General features: G+C 44.6%; 2 protein-coding genes across 4 annotated transcripts; one reads left to right on the top strand and one right to left on the bottom strand.

Annotated features, from left to right (window-relative positions):
* The first annotated feature begins 94 nt into the window (after positions 1-94).
* Positions 95-27597, top strand: LOC138208452 (metalloreductase STEAP3-like). Of its 3 annotated transcripts, XM_069166321.1 has the most exons (10): positions 95-119; positions 2333-2480; positions 3975-4046; positions 10683-10745; positions 20040-20184; positions 21029-21270; positions 22344-22610; positions 22705-23232; positions 24019-24183; positions 25912-27597. In XM_069166321.1, exons 6-10 carry the CDS (start codon positions 21046-21048, stop codon positions 26197-26199), a joined length of 1473 nt encoding a protein of 490 aa, XP_069022422.1. In that variant the 5' UTR covers positions 95-119; positions 2333-2480; positions 3975-4046; positions 10683-10745; positions 20040-20184; positions 21029-21045; the 3' UTR covers positions 26200-27597. The 3 variants fall into 3 exon arrangements, with proteins under 3 accessions (XP_069022422.1, XP_069022423.1, XP_069022424.1); XM_069166322.1 differs by lacking the exons at positions 95-119; positions 2333-2480; positions 3975-4046; positions 10683-10745 and having other exon boundaries at positions 19711-20184; XM_069166323.1 differs by lacking the exons at positions 95-119; positions 2333-2480; positions 3975-4046; positions 10683-10745; positions 20040-20184 and adding an exon at positions 20245-20353.
* LOC138208457 (complement C1q-like protein 2) lies at positions 11504-14390 on the bottom strand. Its single transcript, XM_069166330.1, has 2 exons — positions 13584-14390; positions 11504-12829 (listed from the first exon to the last, which is right to left on the bottom strand). The coding sequence occupies exons 1-2, from the start codon at positions 14172-14174 to the stop codon at positions 12650-12652; spliced, it is 771 nt and encodes a 256-aa protein (XP_069022431.1). The 5' UTR covers positions 14175-14390; the 3' UTR covers positions 11504-12649.
* Positions 27598-27601: the final 4 nt, after the last annotated feature.

Raw genomic sequence — 27601 nt, 5'->3', positions numbered from 1 at the left:
CGGCCGCGCGCGACGCGCACGCGGCCGCGCGGGCGAAGGCGCGCGTGCATACGCACACCGTCCCACGGCAAAAACAAAAACAACAGCGGGGCAGCCTCCGTCCTAAATGTCCCAAAGAGGTGCGAGAAAGTCGTTTTTGTTTCATTTCGTTAAGCCACATTTGGAGTTTTATGAGCTGTTATTTACTTACAACGCCGAGGAAATTCATTTAACAGGAAAATACGTCACTAAAATTAGTTTTAATTTTGGTTTAGGGCATCGCCTGCAGGGCTGTTCGTTGACGTGTGCCCTTTTAAAGGCTATTTTTTTTTTTTTGGGGACAGGTTAACACCTACACGGTAATTAAACGAACTACAAACTGCATATAAATTGGTGTAAAAACCTGCCTAAATTCCGATATATCAGCTTTAAAAATGGCTATTGTTGCGTAAATATAGAAAGATGTGCGCCAAGAGTCACTAAATGGTGTCGTGTTTTTTTTTTTTTTTTTTTTTTTTGGGACGCTAAACGTCTCTAAAACGGTCCACCGGGTTATTTTCGGTGTTAACAAGCGTTTTCTTTTCTATTCAAACGGCACTTTCTTGCCTTACCTTTCACATCTGCAGCTGCTGTGGCGTTTGGGCCAAATAGTTCTTCATTACGTATATATATATATTTTTTATTTTTTTTATTTTTTTTTTTTAAATTTCATTTAAACAAAGATTTCTGACGGCACCACAAAACCCTCCCCCCCCCTCCCCCTCATATGACAAATATCCGGGGTGAAAACTGAAGTTTTACAGAAACACAGTGATAATGAAGTGTTTTTTTTTTTGTGTGTTGTTTTTTTTTTTTTTTTGTGTGTAAAATCTTCAGATTATGAATAAAAATTGCCATCAAGCTCTAATTGGCGATTTGAAATAATAATATGAATGATCATAATAACAGCGTGAGCGTGATGATGGTGAACGCCGCCGCGGTGAAATCTTCATCCCACAGGCCGGAGTTGGAAGTCATGGCTACTTAATTAAATTCCAATTAGGACAGTATCAATATGCTGTTTTAGCCGCAGAGCCTTTTGTGGCTAAATGAGCTCTCAGTCTGCTCTTATCTGGCGCCGCAACGAGAGGCTGCTTTGAGAGGGGCCGCGAAAGATAATTTATAGCTTTTAATTAGTCTTCATTCCGCCCGATGTGCCCGGTGTTCATCACGGGGAGCGGGAGGGGAGGAGGGGAGGGGGGTTGAATAAAAAAAAACCCGAGTCAAAAGCGCCGTCACCGGTCCCTGGCAGGGCCCTTAATCAAAGTGAAGCAGGGGGCCGCGCTGCAAAGCCACGTAATTTCCAAGGTGCTGATAAAGCTTGTTGAATAATAGCAGGGGCCCTCGGAGACACCATTTACAGAAATGACTTTATTGACGGCTTAACGTTGGTAATTCATTTTACCTTTCATGTATCGGGAGCCGGATTTGTCGCCGTAATAGGATGATAAATGCACTGACGGATCGCAGCCCCGGTTTTTTATTGAGTAGCCTATATACTGGAGCTGCTTCAGCAGCACGCACACGCACAGTCGTGATGCTGTTTGGCTGTGTGTGTGTGTGTGTGTGTGTGTGTGAGAACCTGAAAAAAATAAAAAAAAATCCGGTTTTTAGGTGACCTGTGATCTCCCACCTACATGAAACAAAGGCCAAAGCCACATTCATTTTCTCCTGTTTGTCTTCTTTTATTTCCCAGCTCAAGTCCTGTTTTGGTGTTTTGCTTTCATTCTGGCTCACACTCCTGCAAAAAGAGGAGGCTAGACTTATATTTTAAAGGTACAAAACACCAACTATCTCTGACAATTCATTTAATCGCACGCTGTACTTTATAGTTTTAAATAAAAATAAATAAAATTTAAAAAAAACTCACATTTTTCGTGTAGAAATTAGTAGTTATATATCAAACAGGAAACAGTTTAAGCTGTAAATGTTGCTAAACAAAAGCCAAATAAAGAGACAGCATGTGCAGGGGATAACATAGTCTGTCTGACCTTCACTGTTAAAAATAAAAAATAAAAAGAGCTCAGATTTAAGAAAAAAAAATATTTTTGCTTCAGCTCAAAATAGTTTGATAAAAAAAAAAAAAAAAAATTAAGCCCAGGTTAACATTGTAAATCTGAAGACAATCACAATTTACACAACAAAAAATATTAGCTTTAGTCAATTATTTGGGCTTTAAATGCTTGAACCAAAAGGATCAATTAATACTTCTTTTTTTTTTTTCCCCAAAGCTCAAAAAAAGGCTGCAATTCTATTTTTGTATGTCTGCTTCCTGGTTGTTTAATATTTTCTTTCTGTCTTTTTCCGGTTGAAGGTGCTTGAACGTGGTTTGATCAGAGGTATCAGAAGATGTCCCAGATGACAACATTACTGTGTGACGATACTCTGGAGAAAGTTGTTGAACGGATCCATGTCCACTGCTGCTGCAGCTGCTGGCTCCTGCTGCCACCTGGTGGAGGAAGGTGAGAACTGCAGCAAATGATTCCCTCCGTGTTGGCGGGTTTCCGAGTTCATTCATGCTCAGTTAAAAAAAAATAGCAGGTTGGGAAGTGTCATCAGATGATGTCATTAGTCAGATGGTGGAACAGAGGATTTAATAATTTTACTCAGTAGAAGTTTCATTTCTGTTTTCTGTCAGATTAAGGTCCTTTTTAAACGTGACTAAACATGAATCCACTTCTATCCACTTCTGTACAAGTTAAAAGCAGCACGAATACTGTGGCGCCACCTAGTGACTGAAATATGCAAACGATGTATTTGCTGTATTTTTGAGCTGCATCTAACTTCAGACAAAACCTTTTCTACTCTTTAAAACAGAGTAATGGGATGTAACTAAGTACATTTACTCAAGTAACGTACTTGAGTGACTGCAGATATTTTTATAGACACAACTGCTCTGTTGTCACAACACAAATACAAAATATCTGGCACTCATAAACGATATACGTAAACAATTTGCAAGTCCCATCAATCACCTCCGAATGGAAACAAATTATTTAAAAAAAAAAAAATACAAATATGAATAATGTAATACAACTTTGAGATACATGATAAGGAAATTAAAAAAAAGACTGGAAAATGTAATAAGTAAAAAATAGATTTAAATAAAGAAGCTATGTCCAAATAAATATTACATATGAAAATAAATACTTTGCAGCAATAACAATACAGATTATGGTTTTTATATACTTGTTCAAGGTTTCCATGACCTTGTTCTTATGTGGTTTTTATGTTGCCTTAATTTATCTTTCCATTTCCCTTGTTTTGCACCGACTTGGATTGTTTTCTTTAATTTAATTTTACCCTGCACACTGACAATGGAAGGAATCGTGATTCTGAATTCTTTTCAGCCAGTTACAGACGCATCCTTGCAGTACTCTGTATGTCCACTAGATGTCAGACTACAACAGCTGAAACTGCTCTGACCCTTTTCACCACAGTTAAGGAGAGAAACAAGAACAAGGGTGACATCACGAAAAGGAACACTAATCAATGAAGATTAGTGGGATGCAAATAAGATGGATGAGCAGTCTGGAAATAGTTATTTTCCTTCTTAAAAGCAATCAAAGCCTACACTACAAAAAGAGTTGGTTTCTACGTTAAAGGACTCAATAAATAACTTGTATTGATTTAGAACTGTCGCAGTTATAATGTCAGATAAGTCAACTGCCTGAGAGATCTGAACTGCAACAGAAAACAGAAATAAACACACAGAATCGAGACATAATTCAGAAAAGAATACGAATTCCACAACTACTTTTATATTCTTTGACTTTTCGGGGACAAACGTTACAGAGACATCACAAACTTTAAGGAGATTTCAGCGCCGTCACTTTCTGCCCCTTCAAATATTGAAATGCCAGCGATGTACGGCGGACATGTTTGCATACTAAACGGCGATTATCATTCACTGAGTTTCCTCCCTCTCTCCCTCCGTCTGTCTCTCTCTCTCCAAGGTCCAGGCTCTCTGCAGTAATAATACATGAAGGGCTCCTCTCCCTCATCCATTAATCAGGAGGGAGGCTGAGGTAACGCAGGGCTGATCTTTGGCCTTCACACACATACACACTCACCTCTCCTTAATAATTGAAAGGATATTAATGCAGATAAATAATTAAGCTGCGGGAGGGGGGGGGGAATCTTTTCTGAGTTCTAATGAGAAGAGGGGGACAGATTGCTCCTCAGTCTTATTACGCTGTGCTGAGAAGTTTGTGGAGGCTTAAGGTGATGATAAATGGGCCCATTTGGTAATTGGCAAATTAAATCGATGCAGGCACTTTGCTGGGCGTCTCAGCACAATGTCTCTTTTCTGCCTTCGTGGATTTTATTTTTGGCTGTTGGTTGGTTGGCCGCTTTGCTTCAGAGGTTATAAGGGTTAAGGGCAAAGAGTTAGGGTTAAGAGTTAGGGTTAAGAGTTAGGGTTAAGAGTTAGGGTTAAGGGCTAAGGGTTAAGTTAGTCCCAAGAGGATGAATCCTTGCGATTTCCATGATCTTGACTTTTCCTTTAGCACCTGCAGGAGGCTGAAACTGACGGTCAGTCATGAGCCGTCTGGACAGCTATTGAATGGACGGCCGTGAGGTTTAGTTCAGATCATACACTGTAAATAAAAATGGGTCTGGAAAGAGAAGCCAATGCGAAAATGCCTTAGATTGCAATACCACTGAGGGCCACTAGGGGCGGGCTCCAATAGAGTCCCATTCAAAAAAGAATAAACTTCTGTCCTGATATATAGAGTCATTCTAGTGTCTTTAGCTAAATTCCCTCCCTTTGATCAGTGTTCTGGTGTCCTTCAGAAAATAATACCATCATTAATTAGATATTTGGCATCAGAGAGAGGTTTGTTTGGGGGGCGTCTGGTTTGATTGACAGGCCGTGGGTGCAGGCAGGTTATCCTTCGTTCCTCCTCAGCTCCTCAACTTGAGGCTGCAAACCAATAGGCGGGTGTCCGCCTGGTCCAGATGTTTGTGGTCTCCTGATTTTACTTCTATGATCCCCTCACTTTTTATTTTTGCTCCACCAACAGGTCCAATTATCCAAATCCAGTGAAATATGTAAACGTACGTTAGACGGGTCAGGCTGTTTTCCAGTTTCAATGAGTTTCTATCTACCCACTGTTATTGTGACAGCTACGACGATACAGAAGTAGATGTGGCTGATGTTTCAGTCTCTTGAGATTTGACAGCCATGTCTCCCTGTACGGTGAATCCTAATGACTTTTGGGATCCTCTCATTTTTGGGTTCATTTTGGGATCATCTCATCAGCATGCTGATGTTAACATTTAGTCGGAAGCAGCGCGTCCTCACTTATCTCCCGACAGGACTGCGGATTCACTCTTCTTTGACCGTTTGGGTTGCTGTGAATGAGATGAGATGAGACACTTCCATATGTAAACATCTCTACTCGTCTGCTTCTTGATGTCATAAATACGTGAATTCCCTGTTGATTTATTTGTTTTGATCCATCCTTTTTTAAAGCCGTGTCCTGATAATCACTGCTTTTGTTCATATCGTGAAACAGCCCATGTGTAATGACACACATCAGCCACATCAAGCAGTGCGGGCAGCAGCGTATGCATGACTGAGGGAGTCTATCTGTGTGTGTGTGTGCGTGTGTGTGTGTGTGCGCGTGTGTGTGTGTGTGTGTCCGTCCTCATCAGCCATGCTGCCTGGGGCCAGTCTAACCTTTCAGTCAAGTCTCCGAGGAGCGTCTCTCTCATCTGGCATCCTCGGCCTGTCACCGTCATCATCCAGAGGAGAGATAAAAACATACAGTCCTTATTGGCTTCGGTACAATAAAAGCCGCCCGCTTCAATGACTTATTTCTGTAACCTTTACGCCCCTATATTCAGGACTGACAGATTTGTATGACACGGGATCCCAAAATCCTCCTCAGAGACGCAGCGATAAATTAATCATGTCTCAGATAAGTCATTATCAGATCTGAAGGCAGACAGATGACGGCCATTTTGCACAGTTTGACTTTTCTAACGGTCACGATGACGCAATTCACAATAGTAAATGAATTGGCTGTCTTTTCTATGGTATTAATAGCAAGCAATGAGTTGTCAGTGATGCTCTGCAATCTGCTACATGCATGCAGATGCAGTTTGAAGTGCGTTTTTTTGCGGTAAATTTGCAGAAATGAGAAAATCTTGCAATTTTTATTGAACGATAATCACGCTGCACATCACTGATAGATTTTATTACGCATCTTTTATTATCTACCTATTGAACTTGGAGAACCATGAGGCTCAAAGTTACAAAATAAAAATAATAAAAGTGACTTAGCTTTACAGAACAGACAGTTTGCTTTCAAAATAAGACCTGGTCGACATCGTTTGGCAGCACGGTGCTTTGAGCTGAATACTAATTCCACTTCATTACAAATGATTAGCTTTATTGTGAATCAAAATACTTGACGAACTTACATTTCGCTTGCACTGAATAAAAAGTTAAAGGCACGCAAGGGTCGACAATCCTCGGATTTGAATCTACAAAAACGAGGCTGTCGGCTTCATATCAGGAGAGAGAGCGCGGAGAGAGTTTCAGATGGAGCAGCAGGTGAATGTTGGACCCACGGTTAATGCGCTGAAACGTCTTTCAGTCCTGACAAGCCGGGGGAGGAGGCCAGACATAAATAATGACAACATAAATGTAGGGGGAGAACGAGGGGAGGAGGTAGATGATGAGTGTGAGATTGTGTGTGTGTGTGTGTGTGTGTGTGTGTGTGTGTGTGTGTGTGAGAGAGTGAGATTGATCTGTGCATCGTCTCCTTTAGCCTCTCATTACGGCCCAGCCCCGAGAACAAGACGGAGATGCGTTTCTGACAGTTGTGCCGTTTTCCAGCCTGTAAATCATCCGTGTGAGCGGTTTTATTTGGGTGTTCTGGGCTCAAATGTCCTCACAGAGATAGAAACATAATCTCCTAAAGAAAAGACATTACAGCTGTGTTTGAGCACGACTTAGTGATTCAAATTAAAATCAATCATTCAGTCAATCAATTATTTTATTTATAGTGCAAAATCACTCCGAAAATAATGGTCCCAATTAAACTGAATAGAATAATAGACACCCACATTAAATTATCAATGTCAAAATACGATTATTAATAAAATATAATTGTTAAGGAAGTGTTGCGACATCATGCAACAGTGGCATGCAAATGCACCGGGAGCTAAAAAGAGCATAACGAAGGGAAGGTTCAGGGTCATCTGAGCCAGTCCTAATTATAAGTTTTATCAAAAAGGAAAGTTTGAGACCAATCTGAGCGGTAGAGGGAGGGTGACCGTCTCATGAATGCAAACTGGGAGCTGCTTCCTACTCCCAGCTCCTACTGCTGGGGGCTCCTACTATATTTACAGAAAGTCTAGGAACCACAAATAAGTCTGAAAGAGTCTGAGAGCACAGTGATGAACTGGGACGACACGGAGTAGAAATGAAGGGTTGTATTTCAGGTGAAAGTAGAATTAACGATTAAAATTAGAATTTATATTTGAAATAGACTGATAGATACAGATTGGTCCAGGATTCAGTTTCAGTCAGAGTGAAAACACTGGATGTGAAACATGACATCCTGCTGCAGTGCTAACTTTGAAGGCTCCACATTACAGCAGAGTCAGAAACCCCAACAACTCACAGATGGATGTTTTGTGTTTTATCCATAGCTGGCATATTATGGCTGCATTTTCAATTAAATGACTGCTTTTGATTACTTCCACAGTTGTTTTGGGCTATAAAATGTCTGACTTTTTATTGAGGTTATTACTACGAAGCCCAAAACAGCATTTATTCACACTCGAGAAGCTGCGACCGGATTATTTTCGAACCGCAACAAGTCATTTAAATAGTTTCCAATTAATTTCCAGTTGATCGCCTAACATGTTGAGAGACTCAGAGTTTTTCAGCTTTGAGGCTTTTTTTCTTTGCCAGCTTTAAGTTTTTGTCCTTTTAAAGTGTCTCAACAACAACAATAGCTCAGTAGAATACATTTTAAAAAGTTATTTTAATGACTCAGAGGACGATGATATGATCTCTGAAACTCCCCAGATGTGAGCGAGTGAAAGAGGTAGGAAGAAAACAAAAAAAGAGCAAACAGAATGAACACGGTCGCTGACATACTGGAGAATAAACACACGTGGTGAGTATTCCCGATGCCATGTGCAGCACTGACAGGAGAGCCGGGATGTTTATTGTGTTTGCCGAAGCACTTATTTGCCAAATAAGCCTAATCCTGAGTTTATACCCTTGAAGGGGCGCAGATGTGTTCTTCATTTGCTTTGATTCTTTTTTTTATTTACCTCCAGGAGAAAAAGAAATATGCCCAGTCTTCTTCTTCTTCTTCTTCTTCTTCTTTTACCGTTCTCCGTTTCCTCCCCTCTCGCCCCGTTCTCTCTGTTTCCTCCTCGTTTGGCCGATTAAACCACGGAGCAGACCGACAGATGAAGTGACTCAGCATTTGGCCGAATCATTCCTCAGCATGTGAATCCTGAGCATAAATTCCACCAAAGCATAGGAGAGACACTTCTATCTGTTCTGTATGCCGTTTGGGCTGTTGAATCCATAACAGTGCATCATGTTTGATGCATCGTACGTCACCGTGGTACATAAAAATGTTTGTGGACATAAAAGTCAGCGGTGAGCATGAAATAAATGTTGTGAAATATAAAGTAGCGTAAAATGGAAATGCTCAAGTAAAGTAAACAGGATTGAGAATTGTTCTGGATCCCTCATAGGTTCTTAATGATAATTACTGTATACTGTAATTATATGCGACATATTGTATATGAACGACCCTTCTCTATTTATGTCATTTATTTTAATCAATTTGATTGTTTTAATCAATTAGCTTTCGCTGAAATGCTACAAGAGAACCAGATGCTCACTCGCCATCACTCAATGGTGTTTATACTGTTAGAGTTAGAACTAGTTAAAATGGAGCTGCGAATGAGATAAATAGATATTTAGGTAAAATATGTCGCCGATAAGAAGAAGCAAAGCATAAATACTTTACAGTTATACTCCACTTTCAACTTCGCTGTGGATACCCAGCGTGCTGCAGCCGCACATCGAGGGAGGCGTCGCGCAGACGCCATGTAAGCAGCGCGTCCCAGGCCTCACTTTTAACAACACCGCGCTTGTTCTCCTCGTTGGCAAAGTGCGCACAAAAGCCAGGAGACATTTTCCACGTAAAAACAAATAATAGATAAATATTCTCTCATTTCTGTAAGAGAACAATAAAGGAGAAAAAAAAGTTCTACCCCAAACACAGTCCCACTCTTCACTCTCGAAGAAAAGTCTTTACAAGTAATTCTACTTTTAAACAAAGATTACAATACTCCCACTCTTTTTCCTCATTTAGTAATTTTCGCACGGTCCCTAAACACTCAACATATTCCTCAAACAAGCAATTCATTAAAGTTGAATCCATTTGGCTCGCTCTTTTCTTTCACAGATTCATTGTTCTCATCCACCGTTGTCTTTAATGCGACGACTCTTCTTCCCTTTAACTTTCTTTGTTTAGTTTTCCAGAGAGGCTCTTCTTCCCCACCAGCTGTGTGGATTGTGAGCTCACCACACTAAGACTTTCTCAAAAAAAAAAGAAAAAAAAAAAAAGGAGGAAGATAAGCAGAAGGTTTGAAAGCGTCAGATAAAGAAAAAAAAAAAAAAAAAAAAATCTGTCATTTGCATCTCGGGGCACGAACGCGGATCAGTGATCACCGCGGCGACGAGGGAAAAAAAAATCCGCAGGGCGAAAGAATGAGGAGAGGGTTTAAAAATGTCCACATGATTTAGCTGGCCGTTGCCGGCTGCGATATTTCACGCCACGTTCACGCTGAAATCGACTCGAGGCCGGCAGGTTCGGCTGCAGACACGCGTTCGGGTCTGTGTGTTGCTCTTAGATTCGACCGCAGAAATATCAATCAAGGTGATCACGGTTAAAGAAGGTGGCAATTAGACGTGCACTCTAAACCTCGGCAGCAGCGGCGTCTGCGACACATGCTGTCATTACTACAATGTGCTGCCTGTTGCTCGGCTGCCTGTCAAGCTGAATTCCCCCGCACACTATAAGTGTGTGTGTGTGTGTGTGTGTGTGTGTGTGTGTGTGTGTGTGTGTTGGAGGCCTTGTCCCACTTATCTCATCCATCAGAGAATTTCACTACCCCGCCTGTCAGTCAGCAATCCCTCACTGTCACCCAGACTGGAGGGACGGAGCAAGCCCGATCATCTATTGTCTTGTTGTGTGTGTGTGTGTGTGTGTGTGTGTGTGTGTGTGTGTGTGCGCGCGTGAGCATCCGTCAGGCAGCTGGTGACACGTACCGCTGTTGATGTCTCAGTTGGTGTCAGCAGCTCCACTTTTCATCCCCGAATGCGGCGGCGGCGGCGGCGGCGGGCCGAGAGCCGTTCCGAGGCCGCCTCTTCGCTTTGATCTCTGAAACGGTTCGAAAGACCTCCGCTGGTTCACATCTCCGCACCGCCGGCGTCTCAAAGAGACGCTGATTGAAGGCTGCTTGCCGCGCGAGAAACACAAAGTACTTCAGTTGCCCCGCGGAGAAAATCAAACCCGCGCCGGCTTTAAATCTTCACCGGAGATTGTTTCGCGCATTTTAACCATAAATGACTGTTGACTCTGCGTGGACTTCATGTTTTGTCTCCTCTGTTGCAGAGAATCGAGGAAGACGATCGAGACCCGCAGGGACGGGGCTCGACGTCCGGGTGGTTCAAGCAGGTAAGTCGACCCAGATGTAGATCGTCACGCGGTCAGCGACGCTAACGCAGAAACCAAATGAAACTGCGAGGTCCTGGCATGCCGGTCCTTTTCCCAGTATTACACCAGAGCGTGTAATACGCCCGCTCGTCCGCTGGAGGACGCCGCGTCAGCGTCACGCTTTGCCTCGCTTAGGTGTGGAAAGTAAACGTTTCCCTTCACGCAACGCGAACTATCGATTTGTGATGATAATACTCAAGAAGAACAGAATCCCCCTCCGACGAGGACAGAGTCAGTTTGTGGAGTGCAGGAAAATCAACCGCCACCTTAATAGAGGTTTATCTAACCAGAGGTGCTAATATTTGCTTTCTCATGATTTCCATTTAAAGTGACAGGAGTGGTGTGTAAACAGCTGCTTTGTGTGTTTTCCAGAGGGGGTGACTGGAAAAAAGAAAAAAAAAAAACAATCTTACAACGCCCACGAAACAGCTGTCATCTATCATCTCGATGAAGGCTTACGCCGATATTTGAGTCCAGTAAAGCATATTTACATCTAAGCACGAGCTCTTCTTAGGCCGCAATCCAGCACGGCGCAATCGGACCGGCAACTATTTTTTGATAGATTCCAGAAACGGCCAAATGTCTGCGGGAGGATAAATGGCAGTCCCAAATGAATTCGAATACATTTAATGGACAGCTTCAGATGTAACCTCGTTGCAGGTGCAGGGGATTCACTCGGTCAGAGATTCTCACACGGAGCAAACTTTTTTTTTGTCAAACAGTATTTATTGTCATGGATGAGAACAAAACCGAAGGGCTCCAGGGAGGGTGCGGGACGTCCGCCCGCGTCCGCTACCGCGCGGTTACTTAGCGAAACACTGAACACGACTCAAAGCACCGCGGGTTCGTCAGTCAGAACTGTCTGCAGCTTCTGCAGTTTCCGCTGACCGTGTCGAGATGTCACTGTGCTGCAGGCCTGTTTAAAGGACAGATTCACATTTAGTTCACTAAAGAGGGGGGAGGAGGGGGGGGGATCTCTCACGCTTTTAGTAGGCGAACTAATAGCTAACAAGCTTGTTCGCTCAGTTGCAAACTAACGGGAAAAAGAAGTGAACAGTTTATTCACAAACTGTATCTGGTATTTACTTCCTTTTTGTCTGCAAACCAGAATGAGCCCTTCATGCATACGCAGCGAGGGCGAGGGAGTTCAGTTAATTGCGACCTCGCCACTAGATGGCACCAAATCCTACACACTGCTCCTTTAAGTAAACCCCAGGCAGCGCTAATATGCTACGACCGCTTCCTTAACTTGGCGCTCTTCGTCTCTCGGTCTCAGACTGTCAACATGGTTTCGTTGTTGGTCAAGACTGAAACTAAAATTGGAGCGAATTGATTGATCATTTTAAGTAAATCTACTGATTGCAAACATCTATTTAAATGAGATTTTGCCTGAAATGTCAGTGTTTCCAATGCGGCTGTGACCAAATAGGGTAATTTGTACTCTCGCTGGTCTGACGTCCGATTTGCGCCTCGATTTCATTGCATTTGTTTTGAAATATTACATGCGCACTGCGATTAATAAGAGCTTGCAGTTATTTCCCCCAAAGCAGTTTGGAAAAGAACAGGTACATTTATAGGGGAGCTCTGATTTACCTGGAACATCCATTTTCTCACACTGAGATATTCGCCTTCGTGGTCACTGAGGACAGCAACCTCTAGAATAACTTAAATAAATATATATATGTATATATATACAAAAGGGTCTTTGACATAATGAACAGAACATACAGTTTCAGATAAGACTGTCAATGTGGCACCTATCTGCAACAGAACAGAAACATATTTGACCATAGACTTTACTGGAAACATTTTTTCAGTGATGGTTACTGTCCAAGGACCTGCTGCTGCTGCTGCTGCTGCTGGGTTTAGTCGGGGTATAAGATAAAGCCGGAGAAGGTGCTGTACTTGTTGTTGTTGCCTCCGTGAGCTTTGCCGCCGTCCAGTTTGACGTAGACCTCGTCTCCAGAGTCCAAGTGCAGCACGGCACTGTTGCTGGCGTAGTCGTAGTTCTGGTCTGCGTCCTGAGCTATGGCGCTCGCCCGAACCTGGTTTGAAAGAATGGAGGAGAGGGAATGCCTGTAATAAACTGTGAATATCATAGAAATAGCAGCTGTAGAAAAGTTCACTTCTACCTGAGAGGCAAAGTGGAACAGCAGTCGTGCGTAAAATGGTTAGATTCTAATTTTACATCAAAGTGTGAACTGAATGACCAAAAAAATGATAAAAAAAAAAAAAATTCGACTTTGATGTTTATCTAAGTTTGAACTGAATCCTCTGAAAGCCCCTATAATGAACAGGTACCATGTTAAGACTCCTCCGTGACCCCGCATCCAACTGGAGACGTATGCGTCTGAGAAGTACGACTCATCCGAAGGGGATTTACGCATGAGCGCCACTGACAAACAGAGCAGGCAGACAGGCTTAGAGATGACCGAAAATTTCACTGATGTTACATCGAAGTCATATAAAAGCAATGAATCGGTTGACTACGCAGTTATATAACTCGTGTTGAGGAGAGTAAAGGGCGAGTCGTGTGCCATGCTGCGCGCTTTCGCGTAAAATCCACACGCTGATAAGTTTACGCGTCTTGCATGGAATATTATGAACTTTTTTTTATCATTTCTAATCAAATTGAATCAAATCTAAAGTTAGTTGGCACCTTGTTCTTGATGTTAAACACGTTCATTTGGATTTGTAGACGTAGTTTCCACGAACAGCAGCCGTTTTAAAATGGGTTATAATTTGCCCACAGCTCTACAGGGGGTCTTCGTTATTGTTCGTTTTCAGTTCTAGTCATACCTGTCCGTTCTTGCACAGGTCGGCCCACATGCTGGTCCCGTCTCCTCCCCGCATCAGCACATGGTACGTGAAGAAATAGATCCCGGACACATGGCAGGTGAACTTCCCGGTGCTCGAATCGTAGTGGTTCCCCAAGTTTGTAATCACGTCGTCAAACTTTAACACCTCGTATCCCTCGTGCGGATTCTTCAGACCGACGTAAAACGCGATCCTGAACCCGGTCGCCGTGGAGTTCACGCTGTCCGTCTCACCCCCCGCAGCTCCGGTCAGCGCAGGGAACGCGACTTTGCCGTCGCCGCGCTCTCCCGGTGGCCCCCTCGGACCCGGGGGACCCGGCTCCCCCGGCGGCCCCCGAGGTCCCGGTTTCCCCGGTCGTCCCGGCTCCCCGCGGCTCCCTTGCGCCATCGGTGGCTGCGGAGCGACACCGTTCACGTTCTGGATCACCTCCATGGCGGTGGCGCCTCCCGGTTTGGGGCTGTACGGGTCGCAAACCATCCGGCAGGTGCCCATCATCTCGTAGTAGTGCGCGGAGGTTTCGGAGGTGCGCAGGAACAGGAACGGGACGGCAACGGCCAGAGCCAGCAGGACCATCGCGACGGCGGTCACCAGAAAGACCACCGACCACTTCCTCCGCGCCGTTCGGGGACCAATGGACGACACAATATCCGTGGAGCTGCTTTGGGAGGGAATCGTGACAGAGGACAGAGGGATTCAGGAGGACAAAAACAAAAGAGATGAAGTTCAGGAAGTGAGCATTAACTCGATCCAGCTCTTCTAATTGGTGTCTTCCAGCCCATGGGCAGCGACTGTGACCGGAGAGAGGGTGCGCCTCTTGGCTGGATGGATGGGTACGCGCGGACAGCTGCGTCCAGACGTCAAAGTTAGCAAGATGAGACCGGAAGATAGGGTTATGGCCTTCAAAATAAAACCCCATCTGCAATTTATAAAACAGTCAAAAGGCATTTCAACTGTTGAGGACAATTTTCAGATGCTGATTTTGTCCTACATTATATTTGACATTATAAACGTGATCCTTACACGTAACTTAAAGTAGATGCTGATGTATTACTTCTATTGAACAGAGTAGCTGTGTATGAGTATTTTCAACTTTATTTATACTATACAGCTAAATTAATTCAGAACATTTATAGAACAGCTAAATATTAAATATTAAATATTAAGATTTTACATAAGACAAATCAGTTTATATGATGTGAAAAGGCCACAGTGTTATAGATTAAACAATAAGATGTAGTTGAAATTAGCTGCACCTCCCCACTACATAAATAAACTTACTTTAGGAGAAATTTTGAATAGTGTGATTGTACTGAAGTAAACTATCTGGATACTTAATGCACCACTGCAGGCTAATCACTACATTCAATTCTTCTTATTAAAAGCAGATGTGCGTCCTTTTTGAATGAGGCTTTTATTTCTAAATGCTGAACAGGAAGTGTCCTCTCAATTTGACAAAAGAAGAAAGGTGCATGAAGTGCATAAAGTTGTGTGCACAGTTGTTATGATCCTGACCACATAGATGAATGTATGAATCCATGCATACATGCACAGCCTTAAAATGCCACAAATTCATATTCATTTTCACAAATCTCAATGGAATCGAGCCACTTAGAAGTTCTGATAGGCAGAAAACATTGCGGGCATGATTTATTCATTTATCCACTAATGGAAACGACGCTTCCTGAAATACGTCTGTTGACAAGAGTTAATAGAAAGGTCGGAGGCTTAGATTTAGACGGAAGTATAGATGGAGATGGATCGAGAAGTAGATGGAGTCCGATTTGCTGAACAGCTGAAACTTGCAGCAGTTGAATACGCGACCACATTTTGGACTCAGACCACGAGGGGGTCCTTTCAAAGTCACATCAGATGGCCGAGGGCAGGTTCACGACGGTGACATCAAATGACCGACTGCATTGGTCACTCCCACACTCCCACCAGACAGAAGGGGGAGTCGGGTGTGTGTGTGTGGGTGTGATGGATCAGCTAATCTATGCAGGGAGGGGACCTGAGATGTCTGACGGCTGTCGACACCTCCAGCTCCGAGCTCCCCGTGGCTGCAGGGATATATTTGATGTCTTGTTTCACAAGATGGAGCGCCGCCGGCCTTGAATTCAGATCCTCCGACAAATTAAAATTCCTGCCGTGCACGCAGCCAATCATTACTCTATGGCATACAGATTTGTCTTAAATGCCTCCTCAGCCTCTTTTGTTTCTTTTTTTTTCCCCCGGTGAGGCCACTGGTGTGCACTTGTTCTAACGGTGGGGTTTGTGTGCACACATCCGCTGAATAAGAACTATTAATGCCATTCATTGGTTATTTCCAAAGACTGCGAGATTTTGAGACACTCAATAGAGACAGCCTTTGCTCATTGAAAATAAAAGTGCCTATTGATTTTCTCGTCAAGCTCAAAAAAACGTACCCCGAAGGACCTGAAATACTTGAAAACTGCGGGTCGGGCGGGAGGGGGAGGGGGGCGAGGGGAACTAAGCACCTGGAATTGGAGCACAGGCCCCACATCCACAACAGAGGCTTTAGAGCTCAAGGCGACGTGGAGAAATCTTCACAGGCTGAAGACGAGGCTTAGCTCAAGCCCGGCGCCCCAACCAATTTCAGCTTGTGCTCAGCTCAGCTTTAACTCCCCAGAACACGGCTCCAGCTGGGCTGCTCGTGTCTGAAGGTGAGACAGCACGGCAAGTCATGAAATCGAGGTTAAAAATCTGACGATATATATATATATATATATATATATATATATATATATATATATATATACGAACGTCCCGGCCGAGCTGGAAATGTGTTTTTACATTTTCATCGACCGCAAACTGAAAGAGGACGAGTGAAAGTAATAAAGAGCAAAAAAAAAACAACTAAAAATAAGTATGCAGGGAGGCACACAGAGCACATTATGCTCCCCGAGTCTGCTACGCGACTGCAGAAATGACCTTTACTCAGGATTAGTACAGTGAACTGTATCTGTAGGCTACGATGAGCCATGCACGACACACTGTCCACATTATGCACTGCCGAGTCTGAGATCGTCCCGCCCGGCGCTGCTGTCGTGCACACAAACCATATGGAGAGACAATTGATTAGCTGCCTACAGACGCAGATCTGTGTGCAATCAGGTAAAAACTCCCTTCTGAGCGCTTTAGTTTAATATCTCGAAGGGAATTTTAAAATGGGGACGAGAGTTACGGAGGTCAAAATACTGCCGCTGAAGAAAACAGATGCAAATGAAGAGAAATAAACCTTTTGTTTTCATAAAAGAAGTCTTAAATCTTTTACTTCAACTCGTGAAAAATGGGATTGAAAACTAAATCGTTTTATATTTATGTTGGGTGTAAATTAAAACCAGTTGTTGTCTCGTCTGACTTTTTTTTTTTTCTCTTTAAAGGCTTTTCAAAATATTTCCAGTCAGTAATTCTCTTGAATTACTGAAATCTGATTGACCCATTGACCTTAAATGGAAATCACAATGTTAGAAATTGTGGAATTACTTATTTTTTTTTTTTTACCTCAAGTTAACATTTGAGTTTTATAATAATCTTTTGGATTTTTATTAAATCAGACTCGGTTGGTGATACTTTTTCATGGGCTGGTGTGCGATTATGGCAACTGGATATATTTATATTTAGTAATTATTTCTCATGGTAACGCTGTTTTTATTGGTAGTGGCCGTTGTTTTCACACTGGATAATGAGTCCCTTCAAGCTATCGACAGGAAACGCTTTCAAAAGGAAATATTTCCCGGAAATCCATCTGAAATTGGTGTAAAATTTGAATGGTGGTTTCTTTAGTGGTGTTTGAAAGTGGATAACTATTTGCAACTATTTCCATAATTCAGAGATTGCTGATAGTTGCTGCTGCGTGCGATTTACAAGCCATTCCAATAAACTCATGAATTAAACATCAGCATGAGAAGCTGTGTCTTGCGCTCAGTCATGTTACTCAATGAGCCCATTGATGGCCACAAACCTTGTCTGTTTATCACATTTTAGTTGTCCCCTGGAAACTTTTCTTTTGCAGTTCATTTCCATGTTGTTCATTGCTACTTGCAGTATTTGTGTATCTGGTTGTGTTTTCTGTCGTTGCAGCTCAGAGTTGATGCTCGTATTTGCATGTATTCTCTTTAGTTGCACCTCTTTTTTAGTTTAGTTCAGCTTTTGAGTGCTGCGACAACCTTCTCTAATTAATCTGACTGATAAACGCCAACCGCACGATGACCAAAAAGAAAAAGGCCTTCAAAACATTTGCGTGTTCAAAACAGCAAAGAGAAAAGCCTTCGACAAAACTGTAACCGCCGTAGTTTCACTGTGTTACGGCAGCATTTATTCGTCAGTCACTGCAATTACCGTCGGTTTGCATTAGCAGAAACGTCCCTCATTTCCTGGTCATAAACGTCACGGGGTATTACTGTAAATCTGAGCGAGAAAGCATCGCCGACCCACAACGCGACAGCGACGACAACTTTGCAACATCAGCTCCCGTCTCGACGGTCGACCCTAATCCCGCGCGAAGGGGCGCCGGGGACACCGCCGCCCTCCCTGGATGCAAAATGCCTTCTTGCATGTAGCGGGTTCGACAGTGAGGTCCCGTGGGGACGTTAACGCGGCCGTACCTGTCCACCTCAGCCCAACCGCTCGCCACCTCTAACACACTGTGTCCCATCCGGGCCGTTTACTCCATGCAAGTCAGGGTGAAATACGCTTCGCTTCTCACTGACCTGCATGAATTACACAACCACCGGACCTGTTGCATGCGGGACCGTTAAACCCTGTCATTTCTGGGGTAATTAGACAGCATCAAGAAGCAGAAAAGCAAAGATAAACTTGCTGTACACTATTTATTATTTCAGCATTTTAAATCCACGCGAGGAGGCTTTTATTTTTGCATTGAGTTGCCTTGTAAGATTAATGAGTTCCCACGTCAGGACACATTAGTAATCAATACGTATAGATGAATAATTTCTAAATTAAATATGTATGTCAAGGACTGCGACCTTTTGCATTATAAACAAACACAAGGCCATGGCTCAGAGAGAGAGACTGAGAGAACGAGTGTGTGTGTGTGTGTGTGTGTGTGTGTGTGTGTGTGCGTGCGGTGACACTGATGCAGTGCAGCGAGCCGCGGGGATTCAACCTTTTGCAAGTGGCAAAGGCAGACGTGATGAAGTCATGTTGACAGTGCATAACCTGCGGCCACACATCTTTTTAACACAGTTTTGCTTCTGCTTTTTTGTTCTAATCCCAAGGCCCGCGTATCAAATTCACCCGTTTTACGGCAGCAGAGCGGGAAAAGGGAGACGTCGCTGTTAAAAATGAATCACAAGGGGAGGGGGGGGGATTTTGAGATTTCTTGTGTTGTCATCAAAGAGAGCATAAAGCAGTTGGAGAGCTGCAACTAAATCAGTTGTCATAGTTGAGATTACAAGCATGGAAGCAGCTCTCCGAGTTTGTACCAAGCTGCAACCAGCAGTGACGTCGCCCGTTGGTTTGCGAACGGCCGTCACGAAGTCTCGAGTCTGGATTTTGGTCCGTCGACATCTTGCCAGTTCGGAGCCAGAAGTGACCGAAGAGACGATACTGACGGCCCTAACCTGACTGCACCGCAGGCCTGTCAATCAAACAGACACGCACTGATTAATGACGGGATTATTTTCAGATGGACCGCCAGAAAACTAATAAGAATGAGCAACTTTAGCTAACAACAGCGAAATATCTCGTGGAAATTTTTTTATTGACTCGAGAATATTATGAGAGAAGTCGAATGGGAGTCTATGGAGGCTTTTTAGAGCCGACCTCTAGTGGCACTCGGTGGTATTGCAATTTTTGGCACTTCGGCATCGGCCTCATTTCTCAGATCGTGAGAGTAAGATGAAAGTATGTTCCAAATATCACGGAAATCCATTTGATAATGTTCAATTATTTTTACCCAAAATATATATATATATATATATATATATATATTAAAAATAAAAAAACTATGTCTGATTACATTATCCCAATTGATCATAAACCATTTTAATAAGCGGTGTGCCACAAGGGTCAACTCTTGGCCCGATGCTTGTCTCTGTTTACCTCCTGCCCCTCGGCCATGCAATCTATTACTCTGATGTCTCTGATCAGTGTTATGCTGATGACACACAGCTGTATCTTTCTTTAAAAAAAAAAAACTCCCTAAAGCTAGACACAACCCAGTACAGCCTTGCTGCTCTTACATAATATAGTAATACATGTCTGGCAAAACAGAACTTAATTTCACAGGCATGGATACTCCCTTCAGTATCCACGGTAGTGTTTTATTTGACTTTCTCTTGATTTTAAACTGTTTTGTTCACTTCAATCTGCTTATTTTTATACATACGGTCTCGTCTGTCTTGTACATAATTACCCACCCCCACTTATTTTTCCTGTCATGTGGTTTCCGGGTAGAGTCCTGTATCACAGTTGCTGCAGAGAGCTCAACTGCTCTGCTTTATCGTGCCCTCACACGTGGGGGCGTGGCTTCAGCCGCCGCGTCATCTCATCAGGAAGAAGCGCTCCGGTTTCCAGACGCGGGGAAACGAAACAGCTGCAAGTAAGTAAAAAAAAAACAAAAAAACAACCGCGGCTGTAAGTACAACCAAATGATTCCGTCGTGTAACATAAGACGTTTGTTTTGTCGAAATGTCGCGTTTGCGCGTTGGGGGAAAGTAACTTTATTCGGCGGCGAAGTTTCCACGAGTTCAACCGAGGACAGTAAGAAGGTGCTCTCAAACCGTTTTACTTGTTTTGAAGCGAATGTCCATTTGGGTTTTCTGAGTTTAAGGTTTTAATCGCTTTCCGGTCAGCCGTAACAAACACAACCGCGTTAATTAAGGTAGTGTCGGAGTCGTGGCGGTTTTCTGGTAAATTCGGCGTATTGCTGGATGATGTTAAAAGCAAGCACGGTTTATATGTTTTAGTATTTGCACTGCTAATGAACAACATGCAGTGTGTGCAACTTATGTCCAATTTGTTCCGAATGGAGTTAAATATAAAGCTCGATGTTATAGGTACGTAATTTGCTGTCACTGTAATAAGGCTGCGTGATCCGCCTTTATTGTATTATGGGATGGATGGCGACTCATCGCTCTGATGGTGCAGCATTGGATGTAGGACATGCCAGTTGAGACACGGTGGTAATGAATCACACTTCTCTGTTCTTAAAAAGGAGCAGACAGATGAGTGATGGAAACCTTTCGGTAAATACAACCTGCTGTCACACATACGTGTCTTCATAATGTTGATAACTCCCTATTTAAGGTGGCATAAAAGAAGACATGGCAAGCATCTATAGCGTGGTTATCTATTTATTGCGTGTACACATGAGTAACTACTTGAGAAAATATCAACAGAAATAATCACAATAATAATAATAACCCTGTCCCCTCTCTCTCTAGGTTTTTTTAAGTGTATTATGCCCGATGAGATGTCTCGGCTTCTGATCCGAGGACGAGGAGACGGGGGAGGAGGCTCCAGACACCTCGAAGCCTCCGCGCCCGGCGTCCCGCTGATCGGCATCCTGGGAACGGGCGACTTCTCCCGCTCGCTGGCCACGAGGCTGGTGGCCTCCGGCTACCACGTGGTGGTGGGGAGTCGAACCCCGAAACGCTCCGCGGCTACTTTCCCCGAAGAGGCGGAGGTGACAGCAACTCTCACATTCACACTCGCCGTATAATTGGTGTTTTTGTTTCTCATCCCTCCGGGGATAATTACACATTCCTTTGACTTTCCCCGCTGGGGATAATAACTGTTGTTGTCCCGCTGAATTCACCCCGAACAGACAAGTTAAAGACGAGAGTCAGCCGTGGGAAGAGTGCAAAGCGGTTAATCTGCCCTGTTGTATCGTCAGACTGTCAGTGTGTTTCTGTCGGTGCCTCATTGATCCGTCAGTCTCTGATTGATTGATCAGCTGCAGGATTTTTTTTTTTTATGCATTTCTTTATCACCGTCACCATATACGGGTGAGATACAAACGAATAGTGGAAAAAAATATACCGTATATCAGCGTATGTGTTTGACTAAAGTCAACTTGGCAAGTCGAGAATTGTGCATTTTAACAACGTAAGATGGTGTTTTGTGCTTTTACTGCTTATTAGCAGAGACATCGACTCCTCTCAATGACGCGACTGCTCCGGATAAAGATGGGAGGAGTTGAGAAAACAGGGGAGATCTCCTGTCTCGAATTCATGGCATACATTTTCTAAAATCCCATGAGCGTCTCCAAATTCTCAAATCTTTCGTTTTTGCTTTTTCATCGTGATTAAAAATGCACCTACTGCAGGTGACTCTCCATCGCTATCCTCATTTATGTTTTAAAATACTGCAAATTATATCCAGCTTAGAAATAGCCTTCGAAAAGGGAGATAAAACAGAAGTACAGAGGGTCGTTGCTCTGGAGATGTTCAACCGTCTCTTTTGTGTAAACTGAAACTTAACAGGATGTCGCCGACTGGAGAGCAGCTGGTAGTTGCAGGTTTCAAATCATCACATTGGGAGTCTTTGGTCCGAACTGTCCGTAAGAGCGTCACGTTTCGTAGGCAGATATGGAGACCGTTAACACAACAGAACGACCACCAGCTTGGTTCTGTTACTATTCTTTATCACACAGACACTGTATTCAGTCTGTCCTGACCAGGGAAACTACGAATGAAACTACACGAAGTGAAACGTGGGAGTTGTAAAGTACAGTTATTTTGTATTTCCGTCTTCCAGGTGACGTCCCAGCTGGAGGCAGCGAACCAGGCCGACCTGGTCTTCGTCGCCGTGTTCCCCGAGCACCACTCCACGCTGGTGGAACTGAAGCCGGCGCTGGCAGGAAAAACGCTCGTGGACGTCAGCAATGGCCTGCAGATCAACCGAGACCGGGTGTCCAACGCCGAGCAGCTGGCCGACCTCTTCCCGGAGAGCTGCGTGGTCAAAGGGTTTAACACCATCTCGGCCTGGACGCTGCAGGCGGGACCTCGGGATGGGAGCAGGCAGGTAGGACGAATCGGCAGGCTCGCGAGTTCGGAATTAAAACGCGCAAAGGAGTTCGAAAGAGAAACGCTTCTGAACACCTGTCGTTTCTCTCCAGGTGTTTCTGTGCAGCGACAGTCAGAAGGCGAAGAGCGCGGTGACGCAGCTCTGCCACAGGATGGGCTTCGTCCCCGTCGACGTGGGTCTCCTCTCCTCTTCTCTGGAGATCGAAAACCTCCCCCTCCACCTCTTCCCCTCCTGGCGGATCCCCGTCCTCTGCACGCTGTCCCTCTTCCTCTTCTTCTACCTCTACAACTTCCTCCGGGACGTCGTGCAGCCCTACGTCACGGCCGGCAAGAGGAGCTTCTACAAAATGCCCATCGAGACGGTGAACGTCACCCTCCCCTCCGTGGCCCTGGTGATGCTGGCGCTGGTCTACCTGCCCGGCCTGTGCGCCGCCGTCCTCCAGCTGTGGAGGGGCACCAAGTACAGGCGCTTCCCCGGCTGGCTGGACCGCTGGCTCGCCGGGAGGAAGCAGTTCGGGCTGTGCAGCTTCCTGTGTGCGGCTCTGCACGCCGTCTACAGCCTGTGTCTTCCCATGAGGAAGTCCGCCCGCTTCAAGCTGATGAACGCCGCCTTCAAACAGGTTCGATGAGGAAGTAGATCGAGCTTTGTTAGATGTTTTCACGGATAATAAAAAAACAACAACAACAACAACCAGGATATTAAAATGGCAAAGGACGAAAAGGAAAATTCATATTTAGAAAATGTGCCATCACAACACGATTCATTTGTACGTCATCGTTCCGTTTTTTGTAGCCACCGTGTTATACGAGTTGGAAAATCCTCTCTAGTGTTTTCATGTCCTTCTGTCACCAAGTTCCTTTCGTACTGGCCTGAAACAAAGCTGTCGGCATCCATGTTTGCACAGTATTTGTCAAGTTGCCAAGTTCACTCAGCGCTTCTTTCCTAATGTACCTAATGCTTTGTGTTCGGTCTGAACACGCCACAACACAGAGCTCCAGTCAAACAACGTCAGACAGATGAGCAAGAAAAAAAAAACCACGTGAAATAGACAGAAGCACCACCAGTATGTCATTTTAGAAATTTCTAATGCAGTCAGATGACACAACCTAGAAAGACCCGTCTAATATGAAACACCGATTCGGACAGACGCCAAACAGCATCAGCCGCCATGACAGAAGTCATAAAGTCTCTGCAGCCGTGATTTGAATTCACAGAAGCGACGACGTGCTTCTGCAAGCCAAGAATCTCGGGCGCACATCACGGCAGTAGTCGCTAGTTGCGTGTCAACAAACGTTAAAATCAGCGTGCTGCTGTTGTTTTGTTTTTTTGTTGTTGTTGTTTTTTTGCGTTCACCCACTTCAAAAGGCCAACTGCAGTTTGCGTGTCTTGGTGTGTCCTCGTCCAGGTGAAGGCCGGGCAGGAGGACTCGTGGGTGGACGAGGACGTGTGGAGGATGGAGCTGTACCTGTCCGCGGGCATCATGGCGCTCGGGCTGCTCGCCTTCCTCGCCGTCGCCTCGCTGCCCTCCGTGGCCAACACCGTCAACTGGAGGGAGTTCAGCTTCATACAGGTACACACACACACACACACACACACACACACACACACACACACACACACACACACACACACACACACAAGACTCCTCCTCTAGCTTTGAGTCCAGATTGACAGGAAGAGACGTGACAGGCGAGCAGGACCTTTGACATGCAGGCGGGCCGGCGTCTGTCTGATGTGCAGACAGATGAACTCTCACAGCCACAAACATACGAACACTCCTGAGTGTTTGCTCTCCTGCAGCTGCCCCAGATTTGCTCTTAAACTGGCGCTGTGACGAAGCCGTCAGGAGTGTTGTGACTCAGTACACACTTCCTCCTCTTCCTCTTCCTCTCCTCTCCTCTCCTCTCCTCTCCTCTCCTCTCCTCTCCTCTCCTCTCCTCTCCTCTCCTCTCCTCTTCCTCTCCCTCTCCCTCTTCCTCTTCCTCTCCACCATCATGGCCTCCAGTTCCTCGCGGTCTGCCGCTTCCCTTTCATCTCCCCCGTAATCCGGTGGCCGTCGGATTAGTCACGTGCCGACAGCCGGCGTGACGAAAGGCAACTTTCTGCCCAGCACATCCAGACCGGCTGCCAACAGCTGCAGGACTGTGTGTGTGTGTGTGTGTGTGTGTGTGTGTGTGTGTGTGTGCGTGCGCGTGTGCGTGGCGTCCGTGCGTCACTGTTTATTTTGCTAAAAGTCTCACAATTCAGCGGTGAGACAAGTTCAACCTGCTGTCGGCAGATTATCGTCTACTTGACCTGCACGTTGTGAATGTCACCAGTTTTATGAATCGGAGGAAGCCGGGCGACTTTTAGAACCTCCACGTTGTTGGGGGAACTGGGAACATCTGACTGGATGAGTAACGGAGTCGTGATAAGTGACATAAATAGAGTATTTGATCACTATCAGTCGAGTGCAGCGCCGTAAACACCGACACCCCCAAAAATAAAAGCCGACTGTCCGGCAGAGCTGTCGTGTTGGATTCCACGGTGAGTGCGGACAACTGTTTTCGTGTAAAGTTTGACTTTGGGCTTCCTTATGTTTATTTTCACAGCATTATAGCACATTCGGTGAATAACTTCTTTTAAAATGAGTCTTTTAAGAACAGGCTTTAATAGCGTGCTTCGTTGGGGAACTACTTTCTGCAGCGGATTATTATACACATCCCCGCTTCTGTCATCACTACCCAGTTTTGTTTTGTTTTATTTTCTTCATATTTGATTAAAGGTTGAGAATTGCTGCTTTTTTTCTTCCTCAGTATTTTAAAGCCCTCTAATAAATGTTAATTATGATCCGTTCAGCCTAGCGAGTGTGTGTGTGTGTGTGTGTGTGTGTGTGTGTGTGTGTGTGTGTGTGTGTGTGTGTGTGTGTGTGTGTGTGTGTGTGTGTTTGCGCGCATGAAGGAAGAAAAAAAAAGTTTAACCCCTAGCCCCGACCCAAGCCAAGGTTATTGTAATTAGTGGCCCCTGGAGCTGCAGTCTTTGTCACACACACACACACACACACACACACGCAAACACAACACTGGTGGGGTTGGTTCGGGTCGTGTGTGTTGGGTCAGTGTGCGTCCTCGGGCTCCGTAACACTGAGCTCATGTAGCGGACCGGCCGCAGCTCTGACGATGCGGGTCGTGTTTGGACGGCAGCCGGACGTTTCCGGTGCGTTCGCCCTCATCGTCACTTCTCTGATCTTTTTTAAGGAGAGTATCTTGAGTTTTAAATGCATTAACTCCCCCCCCCCCACCTTCCCCCTCTTTTACAGTCCTCGATAGGTTACTGCGCCTTGTCCATGGCCACCGTCCACACCCTCCTCTTCGGCTGGAACCGAGCCTTCGATTCGGCCCAGTACCGCTGGCACCTGCCTCCCACCTTCCTCCTGGTCCTCATCCTCCCCCTCGCGGTGCTGCTGGGCCGCCTGGCCCTGCTGGCGCCCTGCGCGGCCCACCAGCTCCAGAAGATCCGCCGCGGCTGGGAGAAGAACCGACACATCCGCTTCACGCTGCCGGACGACGACTGCCACAACGGGGTGGAGGAAGCCAGCCACGTGTGAGAAACGCCCGGCGGAGAGGTGTTTAACACTGATGGCGAATGTGAAGCCGCTGCGTCGATGACAGGTTGCAGAGAGTTTTTTTTTATTTCAACAAGGTAGCTGGTAGCTCAGTACAGATATTTAACCAGTAGACTGGTGGGTAACACCGTTATTGCACCACGCATCAGTAATGTTATTTAGTTTGTCCTTTAATTTATTGCAGAGCCCGACTGATGCTGGATTTTTGAGGCCGATACGTAAATCAGTGCTGTTCTTTTAATTTATACAGGTTATAATAGTTTTATTGAAGTGATGGGGCTGACGAACTTTCCAGCAATGTGTGCCAGTCTGCTCTGCTGCGATGCTGCAATGAAGCCGCAGCGCCCCCTGCTGGACAAACTGACAACACCGTATCTGAATTGACCTCAAGCAGCCTTTTTTTTCTGCATTGTGTGCTGTAAAAAAATACATTTTTTTATATTACATAGCATTATGAACATCTATGCCGGTATCGGCCGATAAATCAGTCGGGCTCTAATTTGTTGTTTCCCGTCTGAAAGCGTCAGTCCAAAACTGAAGAGCAGTATTAGCTGTTTGATTCATTTATTACAAATCAGCCTCTAATTGATCCATTTAGTGAATTTAGTTCCCAATCAAGTCTTTTAAATCAGAGTTCCTCTCTGTGATCATCAGCAATCGACTTGTCTTTCACTGAAACATTGTGCTGCACACGTGTTAATGACTTTGTTTCGTCCTCACGCTACAAAACATGTTATTTATTTGGGAGGTCATTTTGTTTTGATATATAATTTAGAGAACTCTTAAGTTGTGTCTGTTACTTCTGCAGAAGAGCGAGTGTGAAGCAGACACGTGATTAAACAAAACTTGCCTTGGCACCAAATGCAGCCATTTTTTTTTTGTATTATTTCGATCTCATGTTTTCGTGAATAAAACTCCTGTAATGAAGGTTTAAAAGCTTCTCTGCCTGCTACTAACTTCCATACAGTCCCTCGCTTGTTCATAAAGTGCCAAATTGAACCTCAAAGCGGGCCGTTAGATGACTTGTCAATGTTTCCTCTGTGAACGTGAACGTTGTGATTTGTTGCGAGTTTTCATGTTTAACATCTTCTTATTTTCAATGTTCCTGCCAAAGAAAATGTTCTGTTCATTTGACGGATACGTTCTCCGAGTCCGAGTTAAAGTTTTGTAAGCTGTGTACTAACATTTAGTGTCTGTCGCCACGACGACGAGAATGTAGAGAGGCCACATGGAAATTTGCAGAATATGGAATAAAGCCTGTTTTCTACCAGCTCTGTATGTAGTTTAATTATCTTTGTAGATGTGGGGTCCAGATTGGATCAGATTCATGTAAAGACTTCTGAATATTCTCGTATTAAAGAAAAACTCAATCTGACATCATTAC

This window comes from Embiotoca jacksoni, unplaced genomic scaffold (genome assembly GCF_022577435.1).
Source record: "Embiotoca jacksoni isolate LCO1_2020_lvr unplaced genomic scaffold, fEmbJac1.0.p SCAF_38, whole genome shotgun sequence".
Taxonomy (NCBI): Eukaryota; Metazoa; Chordata; class Actinopteri; family Embiotocidae; genus Embiotoca; species Embiotoca jacksoni.
This window is presented reverse-complemented; position numbering and strand designations above follow the sequence as displayed.

Coding starts and splice junctions, on each gene's coding strand:
- LOC138208457 (XM_069166330.1), bottom strand. CDS start 14,174: ATGGTCCTGCTGGCTCTGGCCGTTGCCGTCCCGTTCCTGTTCCTGCGC. Junction 12,830..13,583: donor ACCTGTGCAAGAACGGACAG/GTATGACTAGAA, acceptor CTTTCAAACCAG/GTTCGGGCGAGCGCCATAGC.
- LOC138208452 (XM_069166321.1), top strand. CDS start 21,046: ATGCCCGATGAGATGTCTCGGCTTCTGATCCGAGGACGAGGAGACGGG. Junction 21,271..22,343: donor CTTTCCCCGAAGAGGCGGAG/GTGACAGCAACT, acceptor TCCGTCTTCCAG/GTGACGTCCCAGCTGGAGGC. Junction 22,611..22,704: donor CTCGGGATGGGAGCAGGCAG/GTAGGACGAATC, acceptor GTTTCTCTCCAG/GTGTTTCTGTGCAGCGACAG.